General features: G+C 40.2%; 1 protein-coding gene across 1 annotated transcript in view; it reads left to right on the top strand.

The window, feature by feature from the left end:
- Positions 1 to 1,724: 1,724 nt before the first annotated feature.
- loxl2a (lysyl oxidase-like 2a) overlaps positions 1,725 to 11,859 on the top strand; it is a 25,630-nt gene continuing 15,495 nt past the window's right edge. Inside the window, exons 1-3 of the mRNA XM_080892511.1 lie at positions 1,725 to 1,864; positions 3,754 to 4,059; positions 6,804 to 6,979. Coding sequence (XP_080748637.1) covers positions 3,786 to 4,059; positions 6,804 to 6,979 — 450 coding nt within the window. The 5' untranslated portion in view covers positions 1,725 to 1,864; positions 3,754 to 3,785. The remainder of the gene's footprint in view (positions 1,865 to 3,753; positions 4,060 to 6,803; positions 6,980 to 11,859) is intronic.

Genomic DNA, 11,859 nt, shown 5'->3' with positions numbered 1-11,859 from the left:
TATGCCACTCTCCTTCTTGGTCACAATCATTTAAGCTCGTTTAAATCATCAGCTTCCGTTGTAGCAATAAATAAATGAAAACAGAGGCAAGCTAAATAGGAGTCATTGCCTACTTGCATGGCCAGTCTGTCGCAGGGCCAACACACAGGGACAGGCAACCATTTGCACTCATATTCACTCGCACATTCACAGCTAGTTGCAATTTGGATTATCCAAATAACCTATCCCAAGCTGCATGTCTTTGCACGGTGGGAGGAAGCCGGAGGACCTGGAGGGAACCCATGCAAACACCGTGAGAACATGCACACAGAAAGACCCCGGCCTGATGGTGGAATTGAACGCAGGACCTTCTTGCTGTGCGGCCACAGTGCTAAATACCATGCCACCGTGCTGCCTTAATTTCAACAACAAATTGATTTAGATGTGTAGACTACAAAAAAAACTTCAGTCACCTATGTGAAATGTGATTTACATCCCCATGTTATGTTGCAGCTTGAATGAAAATACAGCCTGCTTCCTGTTCCTCTGGGCTCGAGTGGGGCTGTCAATCATTTACATGTAACGGAATCTGTGGAAAGCAGGTCATTGTTACCCAATAATCACTAATTTTGCTTGTTTGGCTTTGTCTTCATTAAATCCCAGTTTCCCTCTTACATATATCCTTTTCTGATTCAACTTGAGCTGTTAGGAACATTAGGACTTTGCCAAATGTTGCTACGGATGCCATCAGATTCACTGTAGAAACACATTATTTCTCCTAGTGAAGCAGTTATGAGGTTACTGGTTTTGTGGGATCAATTAGGATCGAGTGTCACACTAGTTAATTTCTAAATTAGGCTCATTTCTATCTGGAGTCTGGGTTTTTAGATAGCAGAGAGAAGAAGAGAGAATTTGTGCAAGTTTTTTTGATCAACATACTATAATTTTTAGTATCTGACATCTGGTGATGACTGATATGAAGACTTGCTTTTTATTCTGAATTACACTTCTTGCATAGGCCAACAGTACATACATACCTTATCAAGCTGGCCTGTTCCAAGCCTGGCACTTCAGTCTTTTTTACTACACATTCTTTCCACATGATGGTGTCCTTAACACCAGTGTGCTGGGATACCCTCATGGTTAAGGCACATACCAAATAACCAAAATGTTCCAGGTGTGAAAGAGCTTGCTTGACATGTCATTTTCCTCTATCTTAAGTCAACCAGCCTCTATTTCCACACTGTCCTGTCTAATCAAGGTATAAAAAAAAAATTGGAAAGCCCAGTAGAAGCAGAAACTCAGCACCACCCCCTTTATTCTAATTGACCAGCCATTTCACTTTCTCGCAGTCAAGATCATTATTAAGTGGACAACACCAGATGTGTTCAACGGCGAAAAATAGGAGGAAATCATCATCATTATCAGTTATATGTCCCTTTATTGACAGTTTTCTGCTTTTCTCTTACTTTGGCATGTTGAACAATACGTTGGAGAAAATTAGTCAATCATAGAAGGCATGAATTGACAAAACCATCTTAACTAATATTATAACGCAGGGCAACTACCATTTAAAACTCCTAGAACGAGTAAAAAAAATACTCAGTCATTTCCAGATACAAAGAGACCAGGACCCTTAGATTTTGTAACTTCGGTAATCGGGTCTGAGGGGGGCGGGTTTAGGATGCTGAGGCACCCTCCCATTGGCTGCTGAGTTTGTGAAGAGTGGGACGGGCGCGCGCTGCCAGCTGTGAGGGGAGCAGAGGAAACGGCCCGCAGAGTACTAAAGGGACAAAGAGCCCCTGCTTCACATGCCATCCTGTAAGACAGGTTGGAAACCTCAGCGTCCTCAAAAGACTGTGCTGACTGTCCTCCGTCTGTCAGAGTAAGTCCTTTCACTTTGGAGACAGCCTCCCTCCCTCCTGCTGTCCGACTGGATGTTGTTTGGCACGTGCATGAATGTGTGAAACTTTGAGATATCACACTTTGTTCAGACCGAGTTTTGCCTAATGGGTTCTCTCTTCGGAAACTTAAAAACCTGGCAGGGTTTATATTTGCATGTTCTGTCTCTTTTATATTCATTGAAAATGTATTTTATATCAAGTGTTTTTTCTTTTTCCCTATTTATGTGTCGAAGCGCGCTGGGGTTTGCTGTATCAGAACACGAACTACAGTCCTGCTAGTAACAAACTTTTATCATGCATGCTAACTCTGGTGATGACAGTAGACAGCTGTGCTAAGGACCCTTCAACACCTACCGATTTTGTAGTCGATCTTTCTTCACTCTGGTCAGGGCTTAATATCTCTTTATCGGTGACTAATTCAGATGAACAACAGACAGCACAAGAGCCCTGATTTTGCCTGAAAAAGCAATAAAAGTATGTAGGATTTGAGAATTCCTATTTTAAAGGGCAAGCAGTATTTAATTATTGTTTGATCCTATTGTTTCTTTGCAACTACACGTTTTAAGCTTTGCATGACACAGCATATGATGTAAAAATGTCCAATCACCACCTTTCTGGGACCACAAGTTTTAACTGTTAAGAGTAGATTCTTCTGTAACATATGGGTGTGTCTACAGAAGTGTTGCCTATGACATGCAATATGTAGAAGTATTTATTTAGAAGTATTTTTTACTCATGGATTTTGTATTAAATTTTATATTAAATACAAAATCCATGAGTATAGTAAAACGCTATACAAATACAGGCCATTTACCATTTTAAATACACCATAATTGTACACGTGCTGGTTGGAGTATAGTTTGTGCACGCACAGCTGTTCAGAAATTCACTCAGACTCTGACTGACTGATTTAAAACCATTACAGTGCGCTTTTTCACTCCCTTGGTTTAATAAAGTACAAGACTGAATACTGAAAAGCCAAATTAAAGTGTCTCTGTACTCATGCTGAACCTATGTTCATTTCACGGGGAGATTGACCAGATGTTTCCGTATCGCGAAACATATGCTTCACAGTCTGATAATTTATGTGTACTCCAGAGGAGGTTTTTCAAGTCTGAAGTTTGTTTGGTTACCATGACGTCAACACAGGAATACCCCCCCCCCCCCCCTGCTCCCAAATCCCCTCCCAAATCTCCTCCCTTGCTATTCAGAACAGGATGATGTGAAGGTGTCCTAACGTTCCCTCTCCTCCATCCCTCCCTTTACTCCCTCAGGGCTCATTGTCCCAACATTGAGACATTCATGGTTTGCCATGAAATAATGATGCACATGGAGTCAACTTTCTTTGTGACTACAGGTTCAGAGAGTTTACCTTGGCCTCCAGGCATAGATCAGCAAATAAATAAGACGGGCAGCCCCCTCCCTGGAGGAGCCCACATTTGCTCTCCATTAGGCTGTCAGACAATGGAGAGAGAAATTCTTGCCACCTAACCTATGTTCTTTCCCAGATTTTCCCCAAATTTCCATTTTTTTGGCAGTCGTGTCCATACGTTTGCTTAATATACTGTGAAATTGTGGTAATTTCTTTTACTATACTTGCGGTTGCAAAGTTTCTAGTGTCAGTTCTCTTGAAGCCTGATATGAGAGCCAAACCAAGCTCAGCATTTTATACAGATACCGCTTACTCTCAAATAAACTGAACTACCACATGCCACAAAAGACTGTCTTCCTCAGCCTGTCTTCAGATAACTCTCCAGGTTAAATCCTTGGAATTGAGAAAAGCCACTTATAAAAATGCCAAAAACACACTTTATTGCAGTGTTATACAGCCGATGGTCACAGTTCTTTGTCTCTTTGTATCTCTCTTTAGGGTATTAGTCTTTTCCCTCATCATTCTGCATCATGCTGCTCCTGGCTGTTTTCTGCTGTCTCCTTCACACCTTGCTGGTGCCATCCAGCGCCCAGTCAGACTCTAACCAGCCTGTGATCCAGCTACGTCTAGCCGGGGAGAAGAAGAAACACTACGAGGGTCGGGTCGAAGTCTTTTACAATGGAGAGTGGGGGACGGTGTGCGATGATGACTTCTCCATCTATGCTGCCCAAGTGGTATGCAGAGAGCTGGGCTTCACGGGTGCCGAGTCCTGGTTGCCCTCAGCCAAGTACGGAAAAGGGGAAGGTAAGAAAAAAACGCACTAAGTTAATGAGATGTGTGTGTTAGTCACCAGGACAACCATCTACAACTTCATCTAATCAAAACCCTCCAAAGTTCGACTTCAGATTGGTGCAGAAAGTGAGGTGCAAGTTATAGTGAAATAATCTGAGCATCCCTGAGCTACTCAACCACATCTACTCAGAAATAACCTATCACTACATGCAGTTTCATAATTTCCATGAAAGACAGGTTTCCCCTTGTCTAAATGCTTATACCCTGAGGTACTGGTTTTCCCATCAGAGGAGAACTGAGACACACCAATCAGTTCAGAGCACTGGAAGAAGGAAAGACTGGAAAGATTTGGAGCGTTAACCAGACGCATACACAGACGTAATCTCATCTCCTCTTTTATAGCCTTTGTATCTTATGATTTCCACCATAGCAGTAAAAATACTAACAAGATTCCCAGCTCTGTAAATGTGTTAGCTGCTGGAGGTGAATGTATGTATAGCGCTAAATGAACTCTTATTAAAGAACTCTTATTAAAGAGTTCATTTAGAGCTGCCAAAGCATGTCTTCACTCAGTGAGCCACTTCAACAGTTAGGTTAACTTTTCACAGCATTGCTGTCATTATGGAAATTTCAATTCAAGTGTTTTGCAGTTTTATGCATATACTATTATATACCTATAGTGTTTTATAGGAAGCATTTAACAAATAGCTTGTACTATATAGCTGTGTGTGCATCCTGTGTGAAGCAGTTGTTTGGGCTCCATTTTAGCAGTGGTTCGCTATATAAAGATGATGTCCTCTGGGACTTGGCTTTGGGAAGGGTGTGCCCCTCAAATGTTTTACAAACTCAGTGAAATGGCAGTTATGAATAGGAAAGCTGCAAATTATATTTTGCACTGATATAAAAAGTTGCACAATCTGAAATAAAATGATCTTTGTGTTGGTCAAAAAGAGAAGGGGGTCCCTGTTTTCCTGAGTGGATGTCAAATTTGCAGTGGAATCACTTTAAAAAGACGTGTTCTCACATGTGTTTATATGGAAACTACCTTTATCTGGGTTTTTTTGTTTTGGTGGAGACAGATGGCTATAAAAGTGATCAAGAGGATTTCAAGTTTCCCATCGTGATGACTAATGTGCTGTTGAAAGCAACCAAATGTTTCCAATTGAAGACATAACAGCAGAACAGTTATAAGGACATCCTACTTGGATGAGCGTTTTTCCTGCAAGGAGGCAAATCATATCCCCAGCTGCTGTTGCACAAATGCTGTTTGCAATCCCAGTGTGCCCCCCTCCTCCTCCCCGCCCCCCAAAAAAGGGGGAAAAAGACAGTGTGCAAATGTTACAAAGGTTTTGGCTATGATTTAAATTTTCTACAAAATCCATTTAATCCATGTTATGCAAATCCCTTTAGGTTTGTTTTGAGCTCTTTGGCTATGATATTGACATAAAGTGCTAATGAAGGCTTAATTTATACATTTATAGCCCCATGTAGACTGTCCTCTCTGTTTTTTTCAGTGCTTGTTAAATCCCCATAAGGCCTGCAAATGATGTTCCTACCAATGTAGTCTAGGCTTAGAACAGCTGGCAATGCTGAGTATTTGCTTAGATAAAGGTTTGCTGAGACTGAGCGGGTTCTCCCTCTGCTGTATTCCAGAACCAGAGTGCTTGGCTCTTATTATAACGACGATCCAGGGGTAATCACTTCTATGCCAGGAGGAAGCTACGTGACCATTATATCCAGTCACTTTCTTGGTATGATCAGGATGTTCCCTTGCAACATGTTGAGACTGCCAGAATAATGAGTTGGTGGTTTCCCTCACGGCTGATTCAGAACAGCCAGCTGGACAACAGATGATTCCCTTCAGCCATGACAACATTTATTAGGCAGGTTTTTGGCTGAAAAAATGCACCAGGTTATGTCAGAGACCAAACACATCTCCACGTGAGCAGGTTTACTGTGTCTACGGCTAGACTTCAGTGGACATGCTAGAACAGAAGCCAATAGGGCATGATTTACAACGCCTGTCAGGGTATAACATTTAAGACATTCTTTCATTTGCATTTTTTTTAAATGAGGTTGACCCATGTGAGGGAAAGCTAGTGAAAACTCAGGGTTAGGAGAAATTGTGGCTCAGGATGAAGCAGACATAATAGTTGCAAACAGTCAGAGTATAACAACATATTCTAAAACAAATAATGATTATGTTATGATTGATTGTTTGTATATTAATTGGTTGGAAAAACAGTTAATGATTAGGTGAACAAAATATGAAAGCCAAGACGAATGGCAGATAATCTTTTGTACTTGCTGCAGTATACACATATAGTATGTATGTTAAAGGGAAAATATAGTGTTATTGTTTAATATTTTTTATAAATGTACTTAAAAAAATGATCTTGACTGTGCACCATTGTCTGCTCAACTGCGATACTCTTATATGTGCTGCAGACACGGCTGACAGTATTGTTGACAATTTAGTTGGAACTGCTCTTTTGGACTAATTATGTGATGACACCATTTCTAAATACCGCCAAGCATCTTTCTCTGTGTTCTGATCTGTTAAAGATTTTCACATCAGCCTGTCACGAGATAATGTTGGCCTGTGATAAGCTGAATACTTGTTTTTTATAAAAAAATAAATAAAATTCCTTCAAAAGCACCGTCATCCCTACCATCCAAGAAAAGCCATCGTGGGCAAAGTGAATCAACATCTGAACACACATCCATTAGTGTGTTTCTGTTTCTGTTTGTTCCAGGTCGTATCTGGCTAGACAACGTGCACTGCACAGGTAGCGAAAAGAGTCTGGCTCATTGTGAGTCCAATGGCTTCGGAGTATCCGACTGCAAACATTCAGAAGATGTCGGCGTGGTGTGCAGTTCGAAGCGCATTCCAGGATTCAAGTTCATTCGGAACCAGGCCAACAGCCAGGAGGTAGGACCAACATATTGACAATCAAAATACATGCATATGGTACAATTGCAGTACAATTAATATGTGCATATTTGCATAAAATCTTTCACAAATGTTAAAAAAGGCTAGTGTAACTTGATTGCAGTATCACTAACACTTTGGTAGAATGCACACATGGTTAAAGCACAGACATGAAACCTGAAATGATGTTCTGCATCAGTTCAGGTTACATCAGGTTAGGCTTGGGATGAAAGAAAACCTTATCATAATTTATTGCTTCAAATGGCTCCAAGTTTCTTTTTTTAAAGCAGCTGAACTGTTGAAAGAAGGTGTAACATAATATTAAAAAGGTTTAAGAAGCTAAAGAATATACGACGCTTACTTATTGGTGTAGCATTGTTTTTTTTAATGATTAGTAACAACTAATTACAATCTAAGAACAAATATATACGTTTTTCATTTGAATTTTAAAATAGTAACAGGTAAATCCCCATGTTTCAAACACTGTGTTATACTGTGATTATGCTAAGCAAACACCAACTTCCAAATGCCTCATTTGAAGAGTTTGGATTAAAAGGATACACTGAGGTAAGCCCTTCTGTGCAAGAAGTCACGTCTGCTATGGCATCATGCAACTGAAATGATCCATGAGTAAGCTAAAATATTTAGCTGTCTGTTCCATGTTATACTAATGACTTTGTCAGGACACTATTAGTCTATTACTGCCCACACCAGACCCCCACTCTGCACACTGAGATTGCAAAGATGACTCAGACGCCAAGAAGTCCTTCCAGCCTGGCTGCTGAAAATGCCTCAGTACTGGATGGAAAGTCAGTGTGGGCTTGTGCATGTGACAGGAGAAAGGGAGGGAGATTATTAGAGGAAAGCATTCCTTCGGCTTGTCTGAAAGCAACTTCCTTTTAATAATGAGGTTTCCCTATTTAAGACCACACTGATAGAGATGAGTTTTATTTGGCAGTCTTTAATTAGTGCTTTACGTTCTTTGCAATTGGACGGAGTACAGTTTCTTTGTTTGCTCACACTACGTGTGGGGTGGTAGACTTGGCTGCGTTACAGGACTCTGTACAGCAGCCAGAACAGGGACTGGATTTTTCACTGGATTTAGTTGCGATAACACGCCCGAGGATAGCATCTTAAGTCCTTCTTTGTTTTGTTAATGTCTAGTCCAGTCATGTAAGAGGGCTGAAAGTAGAAGAAGAAAGGGGAAACTGAAATGTTTAATTATGGACTGTTGAACCTTACAACAGTAACAATACTCTTATTTATATAAGTTTTATATATAAGCACAACATCTTGTTTATTGTGTGTCTTGTGTATTTAGGGCCTCTGGGGTGTTGCTTTAGTTCAGTCCCCCACCCTCTAAGTGTTTCCTTGGTTTGGCTGAAGCCTTTTAAGTCACAGGAGAGAGGAATGGGAAAAAGGTGTAGCTACACCTCTGAACTATACTTGAACTGACACCAGCAAAGAGCAGCACTGTTCCTGAAATCTGTTTATTCACAGCATGAATTGACATTCTGTGTTCAGTGTGGAAATTCTAAGTAAGGGCCAATGAAGCACGGTGTTCTTTATAACTATGTGGATGCTATGAAGAATATTTCCTTCAAAATGACGAACACTCCTCTGAAATGTGAAGAGTTTCCTAGGACATTACATCTCCTTTTATAAACACTGTTTTGGTGCCGTGCCTGCTGATTTTTAAATAATTTAAGTGAGCGTGAATCACTAGCATCACTACATCACTAGCACTGCAAGCAATGTCTTGATTTATAAAATTAAATAGTGCATCTCTACAGTGCACACATTTGCCACAGACATTAATAATATTGTCTTTGTGAGGAAAAAATCCTGAGATTGCGTTACACTTTATCAAAAATGTCTGTCTCTCTATCAAGTCCTGCTTTGACTACAAATAATAGTATGTGTCCTGCTGCTGGCATGGGTTGCCCAGTTAGTATTTTTGCAGTTTCAGTCAAAAACATAAAATCCTAAAAGTAGCATTTACAAAATATCAAGTAACTTTGCTGAAAAACAGGTTGACAGTCCAAACTCAGTTAACCTCAAATATTCCCAAGCTCTGATTTGTGGAAGCCGGGACCACTTTGCTGCAGTCTGCCAGTGCAACCATTCTTAGCTGGTTAAGTAATGCTCCTGAAACAATAACACAACAAACATTCCACTGTGACTGAATCATTATAATATTAATTATTTTAGCATGCAGCATATAATGCACACACACACACACACACACACAATAACTGTTTTATTGTGCATGATGGATACTTTTGCTTTTGTCTGTCTAACCCAACACAGCCAGTTTACTACTAGCATGTGTTTGTTTCACACACGGATGGAACATCCTGCAGAAGAGATCTTTCTAACAGTACAGTGGTTACAGTCAGAAGACTTTGTTTAATCTGTAGTTAGTAGTGATAATTACACAAGCTTTGCCAGGTTCAGGTTTTTATGTGGGAATGGGACAGTACAGATCGTGATGTCTCATACGAAGATAATTATAGGTTCATGACATTGGCATAACTTTGTGCTGAACATTGGGGGGGTCAAGATGTCTGTCTAAATAAATAAATCTGGGTAAATTCCCAGATGATTAAACATGCAACTATTTTGCTGGTAATAACTGAAATGAGTAAAGAAAATCAACAGCCTGTTTATGCAAGATAATTTATAATTTTATTGGAGGGGTTATATTGGTTGGGTTTAATTATTGGGGGAGTCATAACCCCCCCTAACCCCCCTGGAAATTATGCCCCTGGTTCATGGTAAGGATTCATAGGAGTCATTGCAGGATGTTCTTTACTTTGTGTTTTCCAAGAAGTTGGCACTACTGTGTACTTGGTACATAATCATGCAGACTTTCACTACCGAAAAGGAAAATCCAATGAAAATGTACGTAAGATGGATTTGGTTTTATATGTATCTCTTTCTAAGTAGTTTTCACATAAAGAAATCGCACACCACTGCTTGCAGAACATGATTATAAACAGATTCTACTCTATGGTCCAGCGGGCAGAGATTAACTTCTAACTTCCTGAAAAGAAGGAGCAGCTGTAGTTGACCAATAGACTATTCATCATGTTTACTTCAAACAAACACTTTCATCAAGAATCAAAACCCAGCCTTTCTAATCACAGAATGCGGCACTTAAAAACCTTCCGATCTTTTATACAAGTAACAAGGGTAGAGGTTGCACTTTACTCCATCAGATGAGATGGGGCTGGCTCATGAGAATTTCAGTTATTCACACAGTCTGCTGTAGGACAAAAAGAAGGAAACCCGAGCCAAAGTAGGATAAGCCTATTCGGGATGATGTATAGCAGAGGCTTTTGAGGAGATGAGTGATCAACGGGAGAAAAGGTCGATGCCTGTCAGAAGGCTGAAGTCAGTCTCTCTCTTGCAGATAGAACTGTGCAAGACATTTAACACATGTTCAGCAGCTGGAGCCTCATTTCAGTTCTGGGTTGCACAGGTCCCAAGTTCTGATTTTTATTATTTATTCTTGAACTTCACGTGCACATTTCGCTGACTCATGTGAGCCTCTCGTTTGAATGTAACACAATCTAAGTGTCTGTTTTGTAAAGTTTACACAAATGAGATCGTTCTGAAACAAGCTGTGAAACAGTCGTGAAAGCGTGTTTATTCTAAGATAAACTTGCCAGCTGTAGATTCGTTAAGTGAAAACACAGAGTGAATCGGCTCTTCTGATTTGACTCTGTCAAAGATAGCAAGTAAATATGTTTTCTACTGAATGTTTTTTTATTATATTAAAGCACTTTGACTGGAGTTTATTAGTATAGTTCCACAGTCAATCAAATGCTTGTGTTTCATTTCCTATATTTTATATTCAGCACAGACACCTGTAAACATGTGTGTTGGTTCTGAGATGGGGGGGGGGGGGGGGGGGGGGTTGTTCTTTTTTCCTATCGCAGTGGGAGAAGTGTACTCTAATAGGTATTCCAGATGCAGTGACCACTGAAACTCACTCTCTTTCTTTCCCCACACACACACACACTCGCTATAGTCAGTCAGACAGAAGGGGGGCCAATGAGGCAGAAAGTTAGGTGGGGCAGATGTAAAAGTCGTTTCAAAGAGCCGTACTGTTCCTTTGCTTTTTCAACTAAACTTTGGCTGATTAGCATTCATACTTGCTGTGTACCGTTGGGCGGGGCAGGCGGGGGATGAGTTGGGCACGTGTAGATGAACGTGCAGCAGGATCTGGAAAGCTGATTGAAGTGAAAGAAGTGCACAGTAGTGGAAGCATTAGTCACCGGCTAGACCACAGGCTCATGTCCACACATTTACATTCTGAGAGGGGACCCAGTCAGAAAAACAGTCTGCTCCCCAGCTGGAAATAGTTCAGTAATGGACAGAGCTCACTTCACAGACTAGCACCGAATAGATCTGAAGGAAGGATGTTCACTTTTTTCAGTTGTTACTTACAAGCCAAAAAACCCCTATATTATTATTATTATTATTTTTGGATTTTAAAAAAAGCTGTAGAATGAGTAAATCATTACAGGAAGTTGGGAAATGAGATGAGGTAACCTTGTAGAAATGCTCGTATTAACCTCAATGTAATCGGTAGGAGGAAAAGCTTTCACCCAGTACCTATTTGGACTGGTCTGTTTGTCACGTCACACTGATTCAGATAAAATCAAAATATAAATCCTACTGAGCACTTCAGGAATATGTTGACACTTTAGGAAATATACTTATTTCTTTTCTTCGTTGTTGTTGTTTCCTGTTTTTCTTTGACTTTCTGGAAAGAATTACATAAAATTTACTCAAAAGTGAAAAGTTTGAGACAGCTAGTGGAAATAAACAAAATCATCTACAGTTCTTTAAAAAAAAAATTGCCAGTCTCT

This window comes from Rhamphochromis sp. 'chilingali' (genome assembly GCF_963969265.1).
Source record: "Rhamphochromis sp. 'chilingali' genome assembly, chromosome: 9".
NCBI classification, from domain to species: domain Eukaryota; kingdom Metazoa; phylum Chordata; class Actinopteri; order Cichliformes; family Cichlidae; genus Rhamphochromis; species Rhamphochromis sp. 'chilingali'.
Note: the sequence above shows the minus strand (reverse complement) of the source record. Positions and strands in the feature narration are given on the sequence as shown.